At 50.3% G+C, this 25,361-nt stretch overlaps 1 protein-coding gene and 1 long non-coding RNA gene across 4 annotated transcripts in view; both read right to left on the bottom strand.

Moving 5' to 3' along the window:
- Nucleotides 1-8,097: 8,097 nt before the first annotated feature.
- On the bottom strand, nt 8,098-14,053 carry LOC308502162. The gene is made up of 4 exons (XR_013993999.1): nt 13,744-14,053; nt 11,528-11,625; nt 9,317-9,451; nt 8,098-9,173 (listed from the first exon to the last, which is right to left on the bottom strand). It is a non-coding gene; the product is annotated as an uncharacterized lncRNA (long non-coding RNA).
- Nucleotides 14,054-16,086: 2,033 nt separating this feature from the next.
- ARFGAP3 (ARF GTPase activating protein 3) overlaps nt 16,087-25,361 on the bottom strand; it is a 48,078-nt gene continuing 38,803 nt past the window's right edge. For 2 of the 3 annotated variants that reach the window (XR_013993986.1, XM_081059202.1), the window contains 4 exons: nt 23,862-23,985; nt 22,703-22,793; nt 18,500-18,621; nt 16,087-17,153 (listed from right to left, as the gene is read on the bottom strand). Coding sequence is in view for 2 of the 3 variants with exons in the window: in XM_081059202.1 (XP_080915328.1) it covers nt 17,136-17,153; nt 18,500-18,621; nt 22,703-22,793; nt 23,862-23,985 (355 nt within the window). In the remaining variant the exon portion in view is untranslated. Of the gene's footprint in view, nt 17,154-18,192; nt 18,622-22,702; nt 22,794-23,861; nt 23,986-25,361 lie in introns of those variants that run through there. The other variant, XM_081059201.1, reaches the window with a different exon arrangement.

Below are 25,361 nucleotides of genomic sequence, written 5' to 3'. Positions count from 1 at the left end.
TTCACAAAAGAGGATCTGGAAATGGCCAATAAACAAACGAGAAGAGGCCCAAATGTATTAATCATCAAGGAGACGAAAATTAAGAGTATCATACCATATCATAGCCCATGTCTCCATCAGCAGGGTTCGTGTGAGAAGACAGACACCAGTAAGAGCTGGTGAGGACGTGGAGTGATTGGGACACCCACACATTGTGAGTGTGGGTGTCAGCAGGTACAGCCTCTCTGGAAAAGATTTTGGCAACACCTACCAAAGACACAAGCCCTACAACCCAGGCGTTCCACCCCCAGCGACATACAACAGAAAACCGCACAGATGTTCCCCAAAATCTTGTACCTGAATGTTCATAGCAGCTTCATAATAAACCCAAACCAGAAACAACAGATGGAGACATAAATTGGGGTGTAGTCACACAAGGGGACAGCATACACCATTGAGCATGAGCAAACCACCATCACACAGGAGTTGCATGGCCAAAGTTCACCAACATAATAATAGTGGGTGAGAAAAGCCAGACACAAAAAAGTCCAAAAGCTGGCGACGCTGACTGGGGTCTGAGACAATCTCACGATGGGAGGGAATGCTGGGGAGGGGGCCCAAGAGGACTTTTTGGTGCTGTTATTAGTGGGTGTCATTGGAAAATTCACCCTATTGTGTACATTCTGTAGTTATGGAATATTTTAATTCAAAAACTTACTTTAAAAAGTAACAGTAAGGATCCGGTCAAGATGGCAAAGCAGGTAAATGCTGAGTGTGGCTGAGAGAGGAGGAGGGCGGCTGCAGTCCCAGGTGCTCCTCTTAAAGGGCCCATGCATGAACTTACTCGCTGACCCTCACTCGCGCTGAACTCCAGCACTGGGGCAGCAGCTTGAAAGGTGCCAGGGACAAATGAAGGAACTGACTTGTCTGGCTTCAGGGCAGAGGCTGGAGGGGCAGCTTTTTCCCGGAGCGGAGCTGGCAGAAGCCATTGTTTCTTTATTGAAGCCTCCACCCTTCTGGAGTGCAGACATAGGCAGCTGCCATATTTGAGTCTCCATCCACCTGGCTAACACTGTTCATTGGCCCTGATTCCCTGAGACCCTGCCCCACCCAACTTTTGGGCCCACCCAAGCCACTTCCAGTGGCTTTTCTGTATAAAGAGCTTTTCTTGGCTCATGCTATGGACTTTGCTAAAATCTCTCAAAGGTTCACAAAACCCAAACAAGTAGCATCTGGCCTTGGCATGCCCCGTACCTCTGGCTGAGCAGCCCCGGGTCTGAAACTAGTGACAGCCAGCCTCAGTTCGCAGCTTGGCCTCTTGAGGCACCTTCAAGCACAGTGTGAGCGGTGGGCATCTGTGGATTGCTTTGTGGCTTGTGCCAGGTGGCCCTGGGCAGGGCACAGGCTGTAGGTGAACTTGGCCTGTGGCGAGGCCCCTCCCAGGAAGCCCCGACTGATATGCTCAGTGGCCAGCTTCTGATCGAGCTGGAGCACCACCTGGCTACTTCCAAGGACCACACACCCAAAGGCTCAACAGCAGGGCACACACAGCCCAGACATGGGACACACCTGCAGCACCCAGCTCAGGTGACCAGGGAGACTGCACCACTGAGCCCCAAGGACACCTACCTACTCCATAAGGCCACTCTACTAACTCCGGGAGACAGAGCAGCCCTACCTAATACATAGAAACAAACAGGGAGGCAGCCAACATGGGGAGACAAAAAAAATATGTCCCAAATAAAAGTACAGAACAAAGCTCCAGAAAAAGAACTAAAAAAATGGAGACATCTGGTAGATTGCTTGTCTCCATTTGTAGACGTGATTAGAATCAGTGATCGATTGCCTTGTAAAGGAGATTATCCTGGATAATGTGGGTGATTATGATTCTATCAATTGGAGAAAAGGCCTTAAGGGCCAAACTGAGGTTTCGGGAGGAAGAAGGAATTCCACTGTGGCCAGCAGTGTCTGTTCCTGCCTGGGAGTGTCCTGCTCACTCCTCCTGGAGGCCACCCCTCCACAGGCCACACCTGAGCCACACAGGGCCCTTCTGGGCTCAGTAGCTGGGGACGTTTCCCCAGGAGACTGCCTGCAGTGTGGCCCAGGTGCTCTATTGAATACACATCACCCTCTGGACCTGAGGATGTCTCTGGAAAACAATCCTGAGCCTCTCTGGTGACAAATGGCTTTGGAGAGGGTTTCTTCAAGTTCTGCTGTGGCATTTAGATACAGCTCGTAATGCGTCATGGATAAACTCCCGTCCTGGTAAATGAAATAATGACGTAGCACTCGTTCTGCAGATCCAGGATGTCAGGGTCCCCAATTATCAGCTGTGTGACTGTGAGCTAGTCACTTGACTTGTGGTCTTAGCTTCCTCATCTGGAAATCCTGATAAAAGTACCCCCTTAAACACTCACAGTAACAATCAAGTGAGTGTGAAAATAGAAGGTGCTTAAAACACTGCCCGGCACAAAGGAAGGCTTTGCTACATGTTAGCTAAAATTATTATTATTTTGTTTTTATTATAGTGAAGTGTTTGGGGAAAGAGCCAAACTGGCAATGACTGAGCTGTTTGCATCACACTCCATCTTCTAGAAGTCCTCACAGCTTGTCTTTACATGAAAATTGTGATATTTGGCTGTAAAACAAATCCACGCTAAACAAAATCCTGTTAAGAATGTCGTGTTGGCCAATCATTTGAAATCTGAGAAATGGCTTTTACTGGAATTAACAGTGTCAGGCAAGAAAAAAACAAAACCCACATCCCAAATTTCCAAAGTTCTCACATGGGGCTTACACCAGCAGGTGGAAATTCAGTCTTGTGATTGTGGGCCAATTCAGCCTGTTCAAAAGATTCGTCAGTACTGGCTGCAGCTGGTTTTATTCCTCACTTTTCCTGTTTCTTTCATCACCAAAGTAAGGTGAGGAAAGGGCTGCTGACCCCCAACAGGTTCTTTTGAGTAAAAGTGTGGAAAGGTATTCCTGCACAACCCTTGCTATCGTGAGGACCCTGCATGTGTATTTAGTGCTTCCTCAAAACTGACATCAATGTGGCTTTTCCTCTCTATGTCAAAACAACGGGGTGGTTAATTCACACATACTCACACGCTCACACAGACACAGGCACACATTATCTCCTCTCCTGAGCTTGGGTTCACAGTGACAAGCAGAAGGAAGGGTCATCAAGCATTTCTGCCTCATATATAATTAGACGAAAAAGGGGTTCTAAGAAAGTCACCTCACAGGGTGATCCGATCATAAATTCCTTACTGGGCAGGCCATCATGGGGAGTGCCACCCCAGGCACATCACACCTTTTTTATAAGAGGTTTATCTTTGCCTTAAGCCAGGCTTGTGCATTGTTTTGTACATCTAGGTCAATTAACACACCTTTGAAAGAAGTGCAACCGCCCTCACGAGAGCACAAAATCTCGTTAAGTTCGCTGGAATCCAATCCCTGCCTTGTTTTCTCTCCCCGCCCCCCCCCCCCATCTTCCTTAGGGTCCCTCCTTAATTCCAAACACATAAAAGAAGCTGCAAACTGTTCTCCAAGCATTTGAGATCCTGCTTTCCAGCTACTGGTGTCAGTTTGGGCTCAAATAAACTCTGACAAAAATTCTCTACAGGTTTGGACATTTCTTACACCGACAAATACACACTGCGTGGAGAGAGGCCGAGAGCAGAGACACCAGTGGTTTTTGTCAAAATGGCTACAAGCCCCTTATGGGTTCCCGTTGTGCGGTTCCACCTGATACGCAACCGATATTCTGTGACCTCCCACCTTGTCTTTTGAACAACTGCATGTTGTACTTTCTGAAGGTAGCATCTGACAGTTCGCATTGGGCAGTGTCCTCGTGTCCTGGGGCTGCCGTAACAAGATCCCACAGGCTTAAACGGCAGACACTGTGTCTCACGCTCTGGAGGCTGCAAGTCCAAGATCAAGGCGTCTGCAGGGCTCTTCCTTCTGAGGTCTCTCTCCTTGGCTTGTACGTAGGTGGCACCTGCTTCCTGTGCCCTCACATGGCCTGCCCTGTGCGTGGCTGTGTCCTGATCTCGTAGGAGCATGCCAGTCGTATTGCAACCAGGCCCACACTAACCACTGCATTTTAAACTACTTACCTCTTTAAAGACCCCATCTCCAAATATAATCACATTCTGAGATCCTGGGGGTTAGGACTTCATCTTATGATTGTGGGGTGGGGCGGGCGGGACACAATTCAGCCCATAACAGGCAGGTTTCCCTACTTTCCCAATGACAGCGTGACCTGGTCTCTCTTTTCTTGCCAGAAGGCATGGACTGCTCCATGGTTTAAGCCTTCTCTCTGCCTTTAGTGTCAAAATGAATAGATTTTTGTGCTGGAAAGAATTCTGTTCCAGAAATAGCCGCATGGGTTTGCCTGGAGAAGCCACGGTGCCGTTGTTGAAAACGAGCTCCCGCCGCTCCGACAGTGACTGGCAGAGTTGCTCCATCACTGCTCCGGGAGTCAGGGCCAGATGGATCCAAGAAAAGCAACATCAAACCCCGTGGTCACGCTTCCAAGCGGTTCCTTCCTTTTCCAGCTACTTTGTGGAAGCATTACTGCCGCAAGTTTGTTGGCCCAGACCTGCAGGCCCACTCTGTGCATTTGCACCCCTCTCCAGCTCTTGTTTGTGTATTTATAATGTCATTCTGTGGGGTTACGTCTTGTCACACCTCCACGTGATGCTCTGAGCCAGCATTCTAGCTCCTGTATTTTGGGTATAATGCAATACCATAGTAACAAAGAAAATGCAAATTTGACACAAATTTGAAACATGTTATTTGCTAATAGGCAAATGACATGAAAATACCTCAGCCGGGGTGAGCTGCCTAGGACAGTCCTTGTGGTCATGTGCAACCCCGGCGGACAGGGAGAGATTTCTGTGAGTCGTCATTGTCAACCTTATGTCGTACATCTGTGAGATTTATTAAACATGGGTTGTGGCTCTTTTCTCTATCAGTGCAAGCTCCTCGGAGGCCCCCCAGGTAGACAACTAGGGACCTGCCCAGACCCTGTGCTCTGGCGATGGGAAAAACATCCAGTGGGGTGGCTGCCTCTGGGCCTATGATCTCGTAAGAAGACACACAGCGCCGCGACAGAGAGGCTGTACTGATGGAGGAGTGGGGTGGGCGCAGGCTTTGGCAGCCAAAGCCCTGGGTTCTGATGCGGCTCCACCATTTATTAGCTGCCTCATCCCATGGCCTCTCCAAGCCTTGGTTTCTTCACCTGCCAGTGGAGGGTGAGAATGTTTTTACAGGGGCTCAGCGATGACCTATGACACAGAGTAGATACTCAGGCAATGTGCCCCCTCCTCTGGAGAGCACCTGCCATTTTGCTGCCCTGAGCCCTCCCCCTTCTCCCAGGAACACCCCACCCTCCGCGTTTCTCACAATCTTCCTCCCCACCCCGATAAAACAAAACAAAAGCTTTGGTGAATAATTCCAGTTTTACAGGAGATTCAGGAGGTGAGATACACCTACGCAGCACTTCGCCAATTTCCTCTTTCTCTCTCTAACACCCTGCCCCCCACCACGTATACCAGGCCCCTGTCCCAAGTGCTCCCCACCCCACCCCACCTCCAGAGCCTCCTCCTTCTGTATCTGTGTCCATGTGCAGCAATTCAGCTGCATAAATGGCAGAAGCAAGACCCAGAGCCCCCACAGTGACCGCTTATGGCTCTGCAAACAAGTACCCGGTTTTCTCGTCACCTGGCCCTGGAGGAATTTGGGGCACTCCACCCACAGAGGCTCCTGTGGGCACGGGAACCTTCTCTGATCCGTGGCCCAGCCTTCTCCTGCCCCCCAATAGCTAGGACTATGCATTCTGCTGGGTCTGGTTGGGGATGGCATGTGTTAGGAAGGGGACCCTGACAGCCCAATCCCCAGGGAACCTTGAGGGGCTAGAGCATTTGTTTCTTTCGGGTCAAATGCAGGTGGGGTCAGTCCCTCTTGAGTCTTTGACCCCATGTCCTGGTGGCTTGGTCCCTCCCTTGGCTTCTGAAAGGCGAGACTAGAGGTGAGGCCTCTTGGGTAATGCACAAGGAATGGAACAAGTCACATGTCCTCCTCGCAGCCGTGGGAAGCTCTTTTGTCCCTGAATTTGTTTCTTGTCTGTTGTGGCCAAGCCTGCCCCATGAGAAGGGACTCAGGCTGTTTTTGAGATGTGTGATGGGTGGGGACCAGCCTCCAGGCCTGAGCCTGCCTACCTCAGTGCCACCCAGGGGCCACCTTGATTGTAACCCTGAAATGTGGCATTGTTTTCATGCAAGAGTAAGCAGCCTCTCACTTCCCCTCTGAAATTCTCATGCAACAGTCAGCCTCTCACTTCCCCTCTAAAATTATCCTCATCGACAAGATAGTGGGGGAGTTGGGTGGCCTCCAGTTCGCAGTTTCCTAGGAATGCTTCTCTCTAAACGGCTGCCCCTGGCCACCTCCTGCTGGGACGGTTCTCCAAGCTGCCCCTGCCCACAGTCACGCTGTGGGGCTTGCTGCCAAAGGTTCTCTAGTCTGAGAGAAATCCGTGAACCCGAGTAACTAGCCCAACACTGGCCAGTCCATTGCGAGAGGTGTTGGGCGTTGGGCCCCAAGGACGGGACTGGTGACTTTGAGTCCCTTTAGATGCCCAGTCCTTCCCAGTGATCTGTCACTGGTGAATCTCTGAATCCTGTCACACAGGGACATTTTGGTGGCTCAGCTGTAATGGTGAGTCTGAGATCTCTTCTCCGGGTACATTCTTCTGCCTCTGAGTCCCACCTGAGGCCACCCAGGGGATCCTATGCAATCAGCCCGGGGGGTGGGGGGGCGGTGCCTTGCTGGGCTCCAGGCCGCGGGCCTGAATCACCGTCCCAAGCATGACTGCTGTTGACCTTCTCTCTGCTAAAGTCTGACTTCAGACACAGCGTTTTTCTGGCTTTAACTCAACCCAGGATTTTATGGGCAAGTTTCTTGAGCTTCTTGAGCAAGTGACTTCACATAGCACTGAGCCACAGGGGGCATTTACACGAAGCCCAGGAAGCTCGAACCTTGCAACAGGCCCTTGGAGGTGCCCTGAGGGTGTGGCCACACGCTTTTGCCAAATCTGAGTTAGTAAGACATTCCTGCCTGTTGTAATCAGTTAGGACCACCATCTCCTTCCACATCGCTCCCTGCGTGTGGGGGTGGGCTGGCTTTGGCGAGGGCACGGGCAGTTTGGAAACCCAGATAAAGGGAGGTTGAGTCAGAGGTGTATTTCATTTGGGATGAGCACATAAATACATTTACTGTGTTTCCCCGAAAATAAGACCTAGCCGGACAGGCAGCTCTAATGCATGTTTTGAAGCAAAAATTAACATAAGACCAGGTATAATATATAATATATAATGATATGATATGATATATATGATATGATATAAAACAAAATACCAAGTCTTATACAAGGCCAGGTCTTATATTGATTTTTGCTCCAAAAGACGCATTAGAGCTGATTGTCCGGCGAGGTCTATTTTTGGGGGAAACGGTATGTGCTTTGTGCTGGCCACTGGAAACCCCTAAACACAGCCACCCAAATGGTATCCTACGGCGATACAACATTCTCCAGGCCAGGCAGGTCTATGGGTAATGGGGGAGACACGTACAATTTCCGCAAGGTACAATGTACAAGGTGTGAGCAAAATATACGGTGAATGCTGCTGTCGAGTGCCGTCCAACGGAAAGGCAGAAATCTTCTATACAGGAAGCGGCTCATCGAACCTTAGTAACAGTGTGGGACAAATTCCAACTTGTTCAGTGCAGTCAGTCAGTTGTGAGCTACAGTTGAGAGAAGGTGTGTTTTAAAGTGTGCTGTAAATCATCCTCCATCATGACAACGCTCCGTGTCACACGTCACTTCTGGTATGGCAATATCTGTCAAATAAAACCATTACAATGTGTCCTCAGCCACCTTATTCACCGGATCTGGCCCCATGTGACTTCTGGCTCTTCCCCAAAGTCAACATGATTCAGGACATCAAGGCAACCATGATAGCGCAACGACAGACACTCACGAAAGAGGCCTTCCAGAACTGCTTCAGAAAGTGGCAAGAATGAGGGGATAAGTGTGTTCGAAGCGAGGGGGAGTATTTTGAGGAGGATTAATGGCAATCTATCTTTTATTGTAATACATTTTAAAAAATGCAAACATTCACCATATTGTTTGGTCACACCGCCATGCAATGTTCAACAAAGGTGGACATGTACAGAGCCAGAGCTAGCCGGTGGAACCTTCTTCCACATGTTGGCATTCTTCCAAACAGAGGCAGGTAAAAGTGTTTGCAGGGAATTTGATTCTCACCAGTGCCTGGTCAAAACTATCTATAACAAAAAATAATATCAGTCAATCATGCTGGAGGAAAGGTGGAATTAGCACTCTAATCTCTCCATGAAAAATGATATTACAAAATTGTCACTTTACACACAGGTGACGAAAAACACAAAGGAAAAAGGTACGTGCTGCCTGATGCACCTGATAAAAATAGTTATTATGCTTATGCTATTTACTACATTTTTTAAGTTGTGCAATTTATTGTGACTTCTTTACTTTTTCATTTTTTTTTTTAAATTTTTATTGGGGAATACTGGGGAACAGTGTGTTTCTCCGGGGCCCATCAGCTCCAAGTCGTTGTCCTTCAATCTGGTTGTGGAGGGCGCAGCTCAGCTCCAAGTCCAGTCGCCGTTTTCAGTCTTTAGTTGCAGGGGGCGCAGCCCATCATCCCTTGCGGGAATTGAACTGGCAACCTTGTTGAGAGCTTGTGCTCTAACCAACTGAGCCATCCAGCCACCACGTGACTTTTTTACTCTTAGTATTCTCTTTCATACCTAATTTTATATTAACAGTTTTGTATTTTTTTTCTCAGAAAAAGGTATCCAAACAGTCCACTTACAGTCCACCTGCCCCCCTTCTTGAAAGGGCACAGTCTGGCGGTAGTTCTGCCCATTTTCCTGGGGATAGAGGGTCATGTGGGGTCTCTATCCATCTGGTTGACAGTCACAGGGAGGGTTTGCTTTTGGCTCAGTGTCAAGAGGCTTGATTTAATCCAAGGTCCAGTTGGGGGCTGCCCAGGAGTTAGGAAATCCGAGGAGCCCCTGGATGGACCCAGGCTTGCAGGGCCTGCGTGTACAGCCTGGTCCTCCCCTGGCTGCCCGGCTGCACGACTCACTTCCTACAAGAGCCACAGGGCGGGAGGTGGGCTGAGGCCCAGAATCACACTGCTGGTCCCTGCTCCACCATTTTCCAGGGGCTTGTCCTTGCACACCCCACCCCATGCCCAGTTTCCCCATTTATAAAAACAGAAAACGCGCTTACCACGCAGAACCGCTGTGAAGATGAAATGAATCAACAGTTCCTATTGCCCAGCCAGCTCTGTACGATTGCTGAATAACACGGACATGTGTTAACCACTTTTGTCATCTGCCCTCCAAAGAGATCGACTCTGAGAGCCTGTGTGAGTCACACGGGGCCTTTTTGTGAGAAGATGGGCGTGAGAAACATATCGCACCCCACCCAGCAATTCCCGTCAGTTTCCTCCTCAGGCATCTGTGTCCCCTGCGTGTCTCTCCTCCCATGTTGGTCTCTCACTTCATCTTGCTTTCTGCTCCCACCCTCGCTCCCCTCCTCACTCATCTTCCCTCCCAAGGCTACTCACGCTCCCACACTCTCTGGTCCCTCAGCTCAAGCCCCCCTGGGGGCCTCTGATGGTCACTTATGTCATGAACCCAAGTTCCTCTCCCAAATCACATGCCCCCACCGCCGTAATCTTAGCTGCTTGTCTAGGAGAGGCTGCGGAAAATGGAAGTTTACCCAGAAGAGTCAAGAGACCAGGGTTCGAGTCTTGACTCTGGATAAGCCCTTTCTTCTCTAGGCTTCAGTTTCATTTTGTGAAACAAGTTGGGGAGGATACTCAGATTCCTCCTGGGTCCCCAGGGGAGGTGGGAGGGTGAAATTGGACAAGGTGGGAGTCTTAGAGGCGTCACTGTCTTGTTTCAGGCTTGGCTGTGTCACACCCCAGACACTATTACCCAAAATGTGGGTTCGTTTGGGTTTGTGAGTGGAGATGACAGAGTGGAGTTCCAGCTGGAGACTCCAGACACACTGCTCAGGGAGGGGCAGGGAGGCCTCGAGGCAGGTCAAAGAGGGAGCTGGCACGTCCCAGCATCATTGGTGTGACTGTGAGCAAGCCCCTTGATATCTCTGAACCTCAGTTTCCTCACCGATTAGGTGGAAGTATTGGCATTGCCTTTTCAGAATGATTGCGAAGGTCAAATAAGATTCTGTTACCGCTTTACACCTGGGCGGCTGTTGTACAGCATACCCAACGCTTGTCTTTCATTTCTCAGAAATTTTCTTGAATTATTTCTTTGATGATTGCCTCCCCTCTGTTTTTCCTGCTCTCCCTGCCTGAAATCCCACCTGTTCAGAGGTTAGAGCCTCTGGGTTTGTTCTCTAAAGCCCTTAACCTTTTCATTTCTGATTCTTTACTTTCTGGGAGATTCGGTCATCTTTTTCTATTCATTTCTCAAGCAGGACTTTATTTTGTACTGCTATTATTTTCAATTTCCAAGAGCTTGTTTTTTGTTCTCCACTTTTTTCATTTTATAGAATCCAGTGCTTGTTTAACAGATGTAGTGTCTTGTCCTGTGTCACTAAGGATTTGGATGATACACAATTTTTTTTTTCATCTCTGGCATAATCTCTTCCCTCCAAATTGCCCTGTTAATGATTGTTTCCTTGGTGTTCGTGTTTCATGCTTTTTACTTTCCTCAAATGTCTGGTGACCCTTAGCTATCTGCTCATATTTAAAAGAGAGGCACAAAAAGTAGACACTGTCTCGCTTTGCATGGGGCTCATCAGTTGTGGGAGTCACTGTAGGGTAGACCCGTTGGACTGTTTCACTGGGAGACCTGCTGATATCAATCCTGTTGGGTTTTTTTTCTCTTGGGTTGCTCAGATTGCCAGAGAAGGATGTTATAACGCCCTGCACAGAGGGCAGCAATCTAGAAGCTAAGGGGAAGATCAGGGTTTTATGGAAAGCAAAATGGTCCCCAAAGTCCTTTGTCATGTATCATAACATATTCACAAATCCCAGGGGTTGGGGTGTGGCCCTCTTTTTGCAGAAATGAGTGCAGCCCATTCAGCAGGGGTTGGGCCAGCTCCAACTTCCCTCTGACTTACACAGGGGACCTGAAAATGCTACTTTGGTATAAGGATTATCTTGAGCTGGGGGCAAATAAGAATCAACAGATGCAGAAAGATGCCTTCCTGGATATTTCCCTACCTGACTAAAAGCAGAAATCTGAAAATTGGGGCCTTAAGAAGATGGAAAGTCAGGCCAAGATGGACCTGCACAAAGCAGCCATACTCCATTCGTTTCGCCCATATTTTCCCTTCCCACACAGTTTACTGCCCTTAAAAGTCTAAATCCCTTTCCTTTGTCTTGTCACTTCTCTAAAGATTTATTATGCTTTTGTTAAGACGCTCTAGAAGCCCAAGTCCTAACAAGTCCGTGCAGTTACTCACCAGGTACTCTCATGGATTTGCACAATGCACGTTAACACACTTGTTTGTTTTTCTCTTTAATGTACCTTTAGTCAGTCGAAAGGGCCTCAGTCGAGAGCCTAGAAGGATAGAAGGAAGATGAATTTCTCCTTCCTGCACTTCCTACATGGAAACCAAAAAGGAGGTGTTGGGGCCACACATGGGCCTCCCAGACCCTCCCCTCCGAAGCCTGAGGAACATGGACAGAGCAGGACAGAGGGGACAGGATGGGCACAGGGAGCCTGCTGGGGTGCTGGTCACAGGCAGTGTCTGAAAGAATGCGTGAGGCTGCTGTAGTGAGCCCGCGTGGCGCTGGGAGGCCCAGGCTGGTACCCTTCACCCCACTATTTATTGCGGGCGCCCACTCTGCCTCAGCTGCTTTTTCTGGGAAGGCGCAGTGAAGCCTTAACTGCCATCAAGGGCCTGTCACCAGCACGCTGAAGGGCCCGAGGCCGCAGGCCTGCGTGGGGGGGACCCCACTAGACAAGCGGCTGAGGCTCCCCCCAACACCTACAGGGAGGTGGGAGCTGCTCTGCTGTCCATTTGAAGGATGAAGCAATGAGACTGCCATCGCCCCTCGTAGCCTCTTCACCTCCAGAACCAGCTCTTCATCTCCTCACCCTGAGGGGTCCTTCCTGGCGGCCAGGGAGGGACAGAGCTTGGCTGCCCAGGGCCTGCGAGGGGCAGATGGGGTGGAGCCCCCCGGGGTCTGTGAGCCACTCTGAGATCTGCACTCTGAAGAGGAGAAAGGAGCCGGTGGGGGGAGGCCTCGATGGGTGGGGCGCATGGAGAGGGGGCGGACAGGAGCCGTGTGTTGTTACAAGGCCGCCCTGTGCCGGTGAGTGGGCAGCTGGGGGCCCAGCTGGAGGGGCCCTCAGGGCTGCAGAGTCCTCCTGGCTAGAGAGCAGGGGCCCAGGTCGGGCAGAGGCCAGGAGCTGGGGACACTCAGGAAATAAGCTCTACAGACCCACTGGTCATTTGCACGTGGATGGTGGAGACAGCCACAGGGTGACCTAAGCAGCCAAGCAGAGAGACAGGGCTGCCTCTCACCAAGGCCACGGTGGTCCCTGGAAGACAAGCTGTGGGTGAGGTGGCAGGTGAGGGAGGAAGCTGCCTGCATGTGTGGGGTTCAGGGGCCACTTGACATCCAGAGCTGCACTTGCGTGGCCAGCAGTGAGGGCCTAACCTCAGGTCAAGCCCTGAGCACCTGAGCAAACGCGTGGCCTTCCCCCAGCACAGTCCAGAGGGAGGCCGGCACCCACGCCTATGGTGGGTGCAGACGAGGGCGCAGCTAATCGGGAAGGGCAGAGGGTGAGAGATGAACTGGGGCTCAGGAGGCAGAGGGCAGGTCAGTGCCGGAAGCTCAGCAGGGACCAAGTCAAGAGAAAGGCCATCCCTGGGTGCAGGGCCCTCAGGGCGTCGTAGCTGGGCTGCCCAGCTGGGGCTTGGCAGAGCCCCCCACAGCCCCACAGCCTCAGGGGGTGCGGTCAGCCCGGAAGAGAGACCAGCACAGAGGGGGGCAATCCGACAGAGGGAGCCTGTGTGCAAGTCTGTGGGCCGCGGAGATCCCTGGTGTCTGGCTAGCTGGCTGTCCCTGTCTCCCTCTGTCTGTCCATCCGTCTATGGCTGGTGTTCCTGCCACTGAGCTCTTGTTTTAGGTGAGACAAATGGCTCGGGCAAGCAGAATGATAAGAACTACAAATAGAGGAAAATAGACCGGGAAGGGGAGGGAAAAAAGCACGTGGGCCTCTGTAAACCGACCACAGGACACAGTGCAAACAACCATGTCTGAGTCGTGTGACCAAGAGAGCCGAGCAGTTTTTGGGGGCCGGGAGGAAGGCCAGCGACCCCACTTCCCTGGCACAGTTCAGCACCGCTGGGGCAGGGCTGGGTCCTCAGCGTCTGACTCTGGGAGGCCACGGTCCATCGCACGCCCAGCCCCCAATCCTCTTCTTGCCCCACGGCCACCACACACAATGCATCCTGGGAGGTTGTCACTCATCCACCCACCTTAGCAACCTGCTTTTTATGGCCCTAGGCCCACTGGGCTCTCCGTGGATGTTGGGAGCAGGGTGCGAACAAATGAAATGAGTGGCGGTGAACGAGGTGGCTGGAAAACGTGCCCACTACAGGAGTGCGGGGTACAGTGCTCTGCGATGGACGCCCGGGGGCTCCAGAGGGAAGAAACGTGCCCTTACCTAGAACAGGCCAGTGAGCAGATCCCAGGCTCCATCCAGCATGACGCTGGGCCACTCCAAGGTGGTGCCGCAGGATTGCGGGAGGGCCACATTTGTCGACTGGACAAATAATTCTCCACGTAGTCCACCAAAAGAGCGGTTTATTCGGGAAAAGAATGAGAAACAAAGCCACCAAGCAGTCTGTGAACGTGCACTTCCTGGCCGGTGTTCCAACCAGCCACCCACGTGCAAAAAAAATAACAGAGCGTGCTCCCCAAGAGGCCTGCTATATTTTATATGACTCCCTCCCCCAGAAGGTACCACAAAGTTCAACAGGAAGTCAGGGCTAGAGAATTAACAAGGGGCCCAGCTCCACCCCGTCGTCCTCCCAGCTCCATGGTTAATCATCTTAAGACGCCTGTTTACTTTTTATCACACTTGATGGCCAGGTTTTCAAGCAGAGCTTCTAGAAGGGCGAGGACACGGTGGGCAGAGCAGGTGCTGGTCAGCCCAGTTCGAGGCCCATCTGAGAAGTGGGCGTGGGGAGTCCAGCAGCAGCCCAGCTCCTGGTGTCTAAGGCCCTTCAGAAAGGGGAAGGAGCTGGACCAGCTCTGGGTGTCACCCCGGCGTCACCCAGGCCCACAGGCAGCACCTCTCCCCCTCCTGGGAGCCCTGGGCTCTGCTGGAGTCAGTCTCACCTGCCATGCCCCCCGAGGCAGCACCTACATCTCTAGTTACATCTATTTACCTACATTCCCAACAGCTCTCCAAGGTGACCAAAACACGCTGCATTTTCAAGGTCAATTTGTTCTCATAAAGGCTGGTAAGACAAACCCCTTCCTCTCCCCCGCCCCCTCCTTTGTCTCCCCAAGTCCTCAGAAATATCATCTGGCCCTTACTGGCTTCCCTCTCAAGAACAAAAGCACAATAAACATTTTTTCCAAAGTGCTACTACCATCTTTCCCTGAAAATAAGACCTAGCCAGACAATCAGCTCTAATGTGTCTTTTGGTAAAAATTAATACAAGACCCGGTCTTATGTTATTATATACCTGGTATATTATATTATATTATATTATATTATATTATATTATATTACATTACATTATATTACATTACATTATATTATATATTATATAATATAATATTATATGTTATATAATATAATATTATATTAAAATAAGACTAGGTCTTACATTAATTTTTGCTCCAAAGGTGTGTTAGAGCTGATTGTCCGGCCAGGTCTTATTTTGGGGAAACACAGTATTAACCCTTCAGCCTCGTCTTGGTGGGTTTCCTTCAGGCCCTTGGACAGTCACGTCACCATTTTCTGGTTTAATCAATAGACCCCAAACATGTTTCCTTAGAATAATTATGAACTGACATCTTTACTATATGAAGCACTCGCACGAACTGATTATAAAACAAAACACCAAGGCCCAAGGATAAATGGGCCAGGAATACAAACTAAAGTCACACATGAACACACATGCATTTGCACACACATAAACACATGCACACGTGTGTCCTGGCAAGGGTGTCCTGGCAAGGCCTGGGCTGGGGAGCCGCCGAGGCCCTTCGCTGTAAAGTTCACTGACGGGGAAAAGCAGAGTCAGAGGGGGTGACCTTCCAAGAGTCTGACTCGCCCTGTCAGAAAAAAGGGGACAGAACCTGCGTGGAGGAAAATCCCAGGGAGGGACTGTGCCCCAGCTGCGCCAGCCCTGAGCAGGGCTAACCCAGCATGGGAATTTCTTATGGATACTGTGATGGACTGAACTGTGTCCCCCTGAAACTCCTATGTAGAAGCCCTGACTCCCAATGTGACTGTATTTGGAGAGGGGACCTTTAGGAAGTAATTAAAGTAAAATGACGCCATGAGGGTGGGGCCTAGGTCCCAAAGGACTGGTGTCTTGACAAGAAGAGACACCAGTGGTCTGTGGCTCTCTCCTAGGAAAGATCACATGAAACACAGACGAGAAAGCGGCTTTCCACCAGCCAGGCGAGAGGCCTGTCCAGAAAGCAGCCTGACGGGACCTTGATCTTGGACTTCCGGCCTCCAGAACTGTGACAAAACAACATTCTGTTGTTTAACCCCCAGCCTGTGCTATCCTGTTACGCAACCCTTTGGGCTTGAACCATGGCACTCTGCACACCTCACTGGCAGCAAGGACATTTCCCGCCCCCCACCCCTGCCAGGGTGCTACGGGCATCTCAGTTAGTGGCAATGGCACAGCAGGCCCCAAACATACATACAAGGCACATCCACCAGTAATTACACCATCATTCACACGCGCTTCAGCCTTACGCCATGAGCCCTCATGGTGATTCACTTCATAAGCTTTGGTAGAAAAAGTCAACAACGTAATCTACTGCGACTGTTTATTTAGAAGTCTATAAATTTGAGCTTTTAAGAAAGATTCACAAAATATTCAGTTGAAACCATCTTTCTCATTTATCAAATTTCAAATATATTTTACTGTCCTAACAATATATTCTAGTGCTGTCTAAAACACAGCCAAATTATTTTTCTTTATTCATTAATACACATTCTATAATTTTTTGAAAACCAAGATTAAGATAAAAAACATTAACAAAACTATCCAATTACAACTACTATTTCCCCATATACTGAAATATTTTCTGTGGGTTCATCTTCTTACCTTATTCATTTTTAATTCTGTACACTATATCGATTTATAAATGCACTTAGGGAGTTCTCATTTTACATTTCTCATAAATTCAAAGAGCAACACCTTGTCAAAAGATTAATTCCCTTGACAATGCAGAAGCTGAGGTTTGTTAAAAGCACTCGCTGAAAATTATTTTTAAATTTATAGTTCATACAAAATAAACAATTTACAAGGGGACAGGCGACTTTAAACATTATTTTGAAACTACCTAAACATGTGGAAATATAAATGAAGCAATCTGCCAAATTAGACACCATTTTTGGTCGTTTGTTTTTATTCTTTGCTCCCTTTTTAATGAAATGTGTGTAGTGAATTTTGTTTCTCCAGGCCCAGCAAGCATCAGCTGATTCTGGTAACCCTTGGCCCATGGGTCACAGGAGCTGAGATCCTGTCCACAAAAAGGCTCTTGGAATTTGGTCTTCGGAGAGGTGGGAGGGGCCCAAGTCTCTGCCCCCAGCTGCTGGAACTAGAGATTCCAAGAAAATAAACCAAGGAAATGCATGGCTATGCCATAGGGAGCACATGTGCAGGAAGGAACAAAAAACGGAAATGACAGTAAAGCTTCTACTACATCCAAAGAAATGTTAAAAGTCAGTAATGTGTATATGCCACGTGAAAAGGTAGCAGAATGATCTGCAAAACTGGTCTTCACTGCAGGCTGCCATGTGGCCACCGGTTTATTAAAGAGGAATTCCTCCAGGAAGCACATCTCCTGACGTCAGTATTAAGAACCGTAGCGATCCTAAAGAGAGAGAACCCAAGGGAAAGTTACGAGTACTCAGTATCACTTCCTCATTCGCACGCAGACCCACAGCGTGGAACTTCTCAGAATGACACCACGACTGACCCAAAGCACCACCTGTCTGGCATCTGACACCCGCCTGCGCCCAGGGGACATGGGGAACTGAGGCCCCCCACCATGCTGAGGGCTGCGCGGCCTCTGTAAGCTGACATGACTGACATCCTGCCCATCGGCCCAGGCGTGGGGAGGGCTGTGAGGCCAGGAGCAAGGCACCAAGGCGTCAGCCCTGCAGGAGGTGAGTGTGATGAGGACAGCGGACACTGGGGCCTGCACCCTGAAATCCTGCTGCAGCTGAGTGAGCTCGCAGAAGCAACCTGTCCTCCCTGGGCCTCTATTTCCTCACCTACAAAATGGGGATATGAAAAGGGGGTAACTAGAAAATGGGGGTGAGAAAATGGGGGTGATCAGCTATAAACTAGGCATGTCACCCACTTGGAAGGGCTGATGTGGGCTCAGCTGGCCTCAGGGACATGAAGGCGCACTGTCATGTCATCAACAGCGGTGACACAGCAGGGGCCTCGGGGCTGAGGGGACGCTTCCCAGTGGGGGACCCGGAACCCTAAAGGCAGCAGAGTTCCTATGGCCACGTTTTACATCCCAATAGCACCCTGCTAACATGGCCTGGCATAAACACGAAGGTTCACGAGAGAAGCATTTCGTATCCTCAGAGACGACCTTAAATTGTTACACGCCGGGTCTGGCCTGGCCTTATTTAGAAGATTAGAATACAATCTAAATGGCCAACTTGGAGAATTTCTAAATAAATTACATGTGTTTTCACTCAATAGGATGTGGTTTCTGGGGAATTTTTAATTACACAGAAATGCTCATAACAAAACATTATGGAGAAAAAAACAGGATATAAAACCACATATACAGTATAATCTTACATGCATAGAGTATCTTTTTAAAGATAAAAAGAACACATACAAATCTAGAAATAAAATAAAATACACCAAAATTGTATTTCCCCTGTGAGATGAGATTATGGGTCATTTTTATTTTCTTCTTAATATTTCTCCGTTCTGATATAGGAAAAAAGTGGGTAACAATCATGATAATCCCTGTAACATCATAAATTCCCCTAGACTCATAAATTAGAAAATTTAAACAAATATAAAACAATAATTTCTGGGTTTAATGATGTCCTGGGTTACACTGTAGCAAACATATAAATCAATAATATAAAATCTAATTTCCAAGCAATTCAAGAGTGGTCCAAATCTCATTTTCAAAACTATGAACCCACCGTCACACTCAGATAACGTCATCCCAGCTTCACTAACCTGAATCGAAGACATTACTCCATTAGCAAAGACAGAGAGCTTGCCAGCGACGGACCTCACCCCCTGCTTAAACTGCGCCATGTCGGGGGCAGTGGGCAGCACGTTCGTGAGGTTGTAGTTTCCTGCACATAGAACAGACGCTGGCTTGTCACTCTGCCACCGCAGCAGCACAACCAGTGCCCAGGGCACTCGATGACTTCAGGGAACGTGGATCCCGTTCCCCTCCTCCTCCGCACAAGTCGCAGATATGGTTAAGGGAAAAGAACCCTGTTGGGGGGTCAACACTTGGGGTTCAGCACCAGCCCCACTGTCCTGCATTTACAACCAGCTGCAAGACCCCATATCAGAGAACATGAAGTATTGGGTCTGAATACCATCCTGGGTTCAATACTGGCACTGCCACCTTCCAAGCTGTGTGACTCTGGAGAGGTTCCTTACCCTCTCTGGGCCCCTATTTCCTCCAGGTGCTTAACACAAGACTTAACAGGTAAGTTCTCAATGGCAGACGGACAGACATCTGTGTTCTGTGTGCTCAGCATCCCTTCCCCCATCTTTTGGTAAAGCCCTCCTCCCTTCTTCTGGGGTGGCCTCTCTCCTAGACCCCATCCAGAGGGATGGGCGCATGACTGGGCTGGGCCAATCAGAGCCTTCCCTGGGATTCATGTGCGCTTAAGCGAGAGGAGCCATTTACTTACTCTGGGGTTACTGGTGGGTAAGGCACTGTGACTGCAGCTCTGACTACGGCTGTCCCCCTCCTACTCGCTGCTCAAGGGGGTACAGAGGAAGCCTGTACAAGAGAAAAGTTCATCCAGGGAGGGGAGCCAAGTAGTGGGTGATGCTGGCTGCTTTCCAAGCCAGAGCCCGAGCCAAGCTCACTGCCAGTCCTCCCAGGTACAGAGGCCGAGGCCAGTGTCAGCCAGGGTCCTGTCGCTTAAGTTGTGGCTGCCCCCACATAAACACTGGCATATTGCCGCCAACGCAGGTGAAGTACGTCAATGTTGTCACACATAAATCTGACAACCAGAGTTTCGTGGTGAACTTCCGTCACACAATTGCTGAAGGGGCTCAGGGACTGTGAGTGAACCCAAGCCCTGCAGGTCCTTGGGGGAGCCAAGCCCAGCTATTCCCTCGGCTCCACACATGATCTGTCTAGACCCTCCTGCCCCTTTCCAAGGACAAAACAGATGACACATTTGTCCTTCCACACAGACGGCACCCAGAAGAGATGCTGTGTTTCCCCACGGCACTGTTTCCAGGAACCACCACGTGGGCAGGGACGTGGATGTGGGGTCTTCCCCTCTCCGCCTCCAGCTAACTTTTAAAAGTTTGTAGGCCTTTGCCAGTGACAGAGCAGAAGCCCAGCCCTGTGATGGCATCTGGATTCAAATCCCAACACAGCCACTTACCAGCAGTGCTGCCAGCCTGTAAACTACGTCTTTACTGCAAACAAGCAGCCAGTTAGAGATCCTGAGCATGAAGGGCCAGAATCACAGCTGCTCCATTATGCAGCGAGGTCCAAAGTGGCTGCGCAGGCGGGGACCGGAGGTCAGCGGGGGTGACCTCAGTAGGAGTGCCTCCATTTATGAGTTTTCAACTCGAGAAGTGTTTAAAGAAGACAGCACAGCTGAGGCAGGACTAGGCCCCTCTGATGTCTGGCCCCTCCTTAGACCCGGGCCTGGGCCTGGGCCTGGGCCTGGGCAGAGCAGCTTTGGGACAATGACCCCTCCCTGACTATATTCAGTCCACAGGTGCCCTGAGATGGCTGCTAGTGCCCCACTGTCATTCCTCGCCTCCCCTTCTCTGTTCAGAACTCCTGAAATCAAACCCTTGCAGCAAAGTGTGTCCAAGTGACACAGTTCATCAGTACGATGTAAGCAAAAGTGCCCTACAAGGCTGGGCATGCCCTTTTCCGTCTCTCTTCCCCCTTCCTGCTAGCTGGAATGCAGATGTGATGGCTAGAGCCAGCGCAACCATATTGGGCATGAGGTACAGTAGAGAATGGAGGTCATGAGCAACAAGATGAAAGGGGCCGGAGTCTGGCAGTCTTCTTCCTCCTCTGATATCTGGGTACTGTCTCTCCCCTGAGGGCTGCCCAGTGCAGCAGGTTACAAGGGACAGTGGCTGTGGTCAAAGACAGCCCAAGTGGGCTCAGGTTATACACAGTGTGCTCCGGGAAATGACAGCACAAACCACTTCCTCAGAAAGAGGTTCCTTGACCCTGAACTAGGTTAGGGTCCCCATTTGCTCACTCTCTGTTCCCATAACACCCACAGTGGGCCTGGAGCTGAGGACACCAACCCAAACTGGCCAGCTGGAGATGAGGGGGCCTCTGGGCACCCAGAACCCCAGGGTGCTCCCTCACCATGACTACAGGTTTCCACGGACCAGAGTTTGTCTGGAACCCACACATGGGCAAAAATGAATGGACCTTTGTTTCTCTGAAAGGGGGCAGGAAAGTAAACATAGGCTGGCCACAATTTTCCTTCAACAATTGAAAAGCCCGCTATCTTTTGATCTCCAACAGGTTTTATAGCAAACAATAATACTTCAGAGTGAAACTTCCAGCAACATGAATTATAAAAACACACACTGCCGCGGCTCATTTTCAACACTTAGGTTCTCTGGACCAAACTGCACCCTGTGCCAGGGCTCCTGTGAGGTGACCCAGCACCCAGCACCAACCCACAGGGGGTAGAGGTGGGACTGCTAGGAGCCCCCCAAAGGGCCAAGCACCCTTCTGCCAGGGGTGGTCACAAAAGGAAGTCACCCTGACAAGAGGCCAGGACACTGTAAGTTGGAGATGAGAACAGAAACCCACGAACCACAACCACTACCTACCACACTCAGTACAGGAAACACCCAGTCAGAAAACGGCCAGACATAGAGCAATAAGCCCCTTCCTGCTTGAGGTCAAGGTTGGTCCCCGCCTGGAAAGTACCACGCCCTAACGGCGACCTGTAGGTTAGCACCCCCTCAGCTCACCAGGCTACTCCTTCTCAATGCACCACAGCTGCCTGGCAGTGCCCAAGGCCGAGGGCCATGGTAGGCCTTCTAACACCGCCCAAACCCAGACACAGAAGGCCCCGGGCACTCAGGTTTGTCCTACAACTTCTCTGTTAAGGCTGTTTCTCTCTGCACTCATTTAATAGCTGTTCTCTGAAGCTGCAAGACCAAGTGGCTGCCCCTGCTGAGCCCATGCCCACGCCCAGCTTCTCCAGGGCTGGAAATGAGGGGTGCAGGTGGTGTGGGGCTCTGGAGAGCCCCTCCCTTTGGGCTCTCCTGATGATGAGTGGGTCCTGACCTCAAAGGAGACTGCTTCTTTAATGGTAGCCATGACACAGAGGGACACATGGCACTTCCCCCACCCCTGTGGCCTGGCTGAGGCCCGAGTGGGACAGGAACATGGCTCAGGGACAGAGCGGTGGAGTGGAGGGTAGCTTGGCTGTGGACGTCCAGGCTGGACCTGCTCTCTCAGCCTCACTCTCCAGGGCTCGCAGACATCCCCCCACTGGTGTCTGGACCCAGAAGAGGGGTGCGGGACACAGGAAATTCCTCTCCACCTCCCGTTTCCAAAGCCGCATTCTGTCTTCCCTGGAAGAGCAGGGCTGGTGGGTCACCTGTGCTATCTGCTCTGCATAGCTCGGGGGCCCAGGCAGGGCCTGGGAGGGGCCCTGGAGGGCCTGCCCGGCACCCGACCCCGACCTGGTCCCCTAAGTGTAGGAGCACCTCAGCTAAGCCTCAGTACAACCCTGTGAGGTAGGCCTTATCCACCCGCTTTACAGACAAGACTGAGGCCAAAAGCGACATAAAATACGCAGGGTCTCACAGTTAGGACGAGGTCAGCCTCCACGGCAGCCAGGGCTGTCCACTTCCAAGGCAGTGACAGCGCATGGAATCGGGCCCCACGTCTACACTGTGCGGGAACACCCGTCTGTGATAACGTTGTAGAAAGACGACTTTTTGGGTAACTGGGGGGATGTTGCTTAACTCTCCTGACTTGCTCTCCTCACGTGGGAAGCCTGGAATAACTGCTCGACCAGACCGTCTTACAGAGGACAGAAGAGCAGTGAATAACGGTTGCTAAGAATCTTGGAAAAGTAGAAAGTCCTATCCAGAGAAAATGTATTCATGCCACAGACACAATGGAGACCAACTCTTGTCACTGCCCCCCACCCCCCATACTTCCCCCTGCTCCCCAATTACCTGCCATCGGCTTCCTCTGCTCATCGAACAGATCGGCTGAACTTATGGAAGAACTTGCCGAAAGCCTCTCCAGTCGAGCCCGGGTTTCATACTAGACAAGAGCAGGAAAAGGAAACATTAGGCTCCAAACACCCTGAGCAATTTTGCAAATGGAGTCCAGGAGGAGCTGTCCTTTGAATGTGCGTGTCCCCTAGGCACTCTCTCTCCAACAGCTGCTGAATGCCATTACCACAGCTGGGACCGGACGGCATGACGCTCGCTCACATTCTGCAGGTCAAAGCAGACCGATCAACAGCGGCCTGGCCAACGCTGGCCAGCGCAAGGGGGAGACCAGAGAGAGGGTGAGAGAATGACCTCTCTCGTGCGAGGGTGCTCTCGCCAGCTGCCAGGAAACGCGGCTCCAAGAAGCTCTCTTCCGGTACCTAACCCCAGTATGTGATTTTATAACTGAACTTGAATGTTGTCAACTTTAAAACAAGGCAGAGTTTAGGGGTTGGGGAAAGGCCTAGAGGCAGCTCTAAATACTCTCAAAAGTAAAACTGGAAAGTTCTAGTGCTACAAAATCAAATCAGTACACTTATGGAAGTAATTCTCCGGATAGTCCAAGAAGCTTAGTGATACACGTAACTCCAAGAGCTTTGTGTAAGCACATTAGCGCTTCAGAATCCGGGGGACACCTTAACCCTTCGCCCCCATTTCCATCTGAGTCTTACTGCTTAGAAAGACTCCACTGAGACAGGCTTGTTAACATTTCTGAGAAAAGATGCAACAACCTGAAAATAAATATATCCACCCTCCCCAAACATATCTATATGCTTCATTTAACTATGGTTAAAAATTATTAAACAAATTACAGCTGTATCAAAAATTGCCTGAAATTTGTTCAAAAGCTATTGAACGTATGACTATTGAAAACACTGAGAAAGGAATAAGAGAAATCAGACATTTCCTACTCCAATCATTCCTCTAGCTGGGGCAGCAAAGTGGGGTGATTAGTCAGAAAGACCTGGGTTCGAGTCCTGACTCCAGCTCTGGGGCCAGGGGCCTCTCGCAGCCTGAGTCCACCTCACTCAGAATCCATCGCCTGCTCCCACATCTCCCAGGCCCCTGCCTGCTTCCTGCTCTATGGGGCCCACACAGACGCTCTACAGACACTTACATCAGCTTGAGCTTGTCTTCCAAAGTACATATCTGATGAAATGGCTTTGACGTTGCCAAACTTCTTCTGGGCCTCATCTGTATTTTCAACTGGCTCATAGTCTGGCTTGCGGCGAGTAGTAGGTCTAAAATTACAAACAGCCAGAATAGGAGTGAGATCAGCAAGATGTCGGAATAGGAAGTTTCTACCCTCACCCTGCACTGATTCTCACAATCACCCACAGATGAGGTGTCAGGAGTCCAGAAGAGAGGTCCCAGCACATCACTGGAGCAAAAAACCCGACTGGATGCAATGAGGAAGGTAAGAGAAACAGCTGCACTTTGCCTCTCCCCCAAGGCGGCACAACTCAGTGCCAAGAGAGAGCCTTTTGGCCTGGGAGTTCTCCCAGTGGGGAAGGTGAGAAGGTGGTGAGCGGCTGCCCGGTTTCTCCAGCTGGGTGGGACATTGCCAAGGTGCTCACTTCTTTCTCACCCTACCCAGGATACTGAGGGGCTCTGCGTGGCTTAGAGGCTGGGAGAGGCTGGAAGCCCAGCAGCCAGGGAGTGGGTCTCATCAGAGGCTCGCGGCTCCTAAGCACCCTGCAGACTCTGTGAGGAGGCCCACTCACAAGCCCCCACGTACACTTTGTCTGTGGAGCCCCCAAATGGCCCACAGGTGCGGCCCAATGCTCTGTGCACGTCACCCACGAACCTCCCCCCACCCACAGCCGGCCCCCTACACATGCAGATGGCGAATGCAAGCCTTTGCGGACAGCTAGTGAACATGTGCGGAAAGCCAGCCCCAAGCACGCAAACTGGAGCATTTCAGGGCGCCATCCGGGGGAAAGAATCAGGAAGCTCTCGGCACTTGGCCCAGTTTGGGGCATTGAGAGCACCTTAGAACTCACCCCAAAAGGGAATAAGAAGTGTGGAGTGGGCGCAGCCGTAGGAAGAGTCAGAGAAAATCTCAGAATCCCTAGCAGGGTTGACTGTTGAAGGTATTTGTCACCCACAGCCAGTCAGGCATGAATTCTGAGGAGGTGACTCCTCCTTTAAACGCAAATACAGCAACACAAAATGCCAAGGAACATGGAAAATCAATGAAAAATGACACCACAAAAGGGACACAGTAATTTTCTAGTAATTGACTCCATAGAATTGCCTGACAAAGAATTTAAAATACTTGTTTCAAGGAAAATCAGCAACCTACAAGAACGCAGATAGACAACTCAATGAAATCTGGAACAAAACACACACATAAAATGAAAAGTTCAACAGAGATAGAACTCATAAAAAAGAACCAAACAGAAACTCTGGGACTGAAGAATACAATGAACAGAATGAAAAATGTAGTAGAGAGCATCAATAGCAGACTTAATCAAGCAGAAGAAAGAACCTGTGAACTCAAAGATGATTCAAAAAAGAATGAGAAAGAGTGAAAAAGCCTACATGAATCATAGGAAACCATCAAGGAAACAATTTAGACATTACAGGAGACCAAGAAGGAGAAGAGAGGGGGAAA

The sequence above is a fragment of the Rhinolophus hipposideros genome (assembly GCF_964194185.1).
Source record: "Rhinolophus hipposideros genome assembly, chromosome: 9".
Lineage (NCBI taxonomy): Eukaryota > Metazoa > Chordata > Mammalia > Chiroptera > Rhinolophidae > Rhinolophus > Rhinolophus hipposideros.
This window is presented reverse-complemented; position numbering and strand designations above follow the sequence as displayed.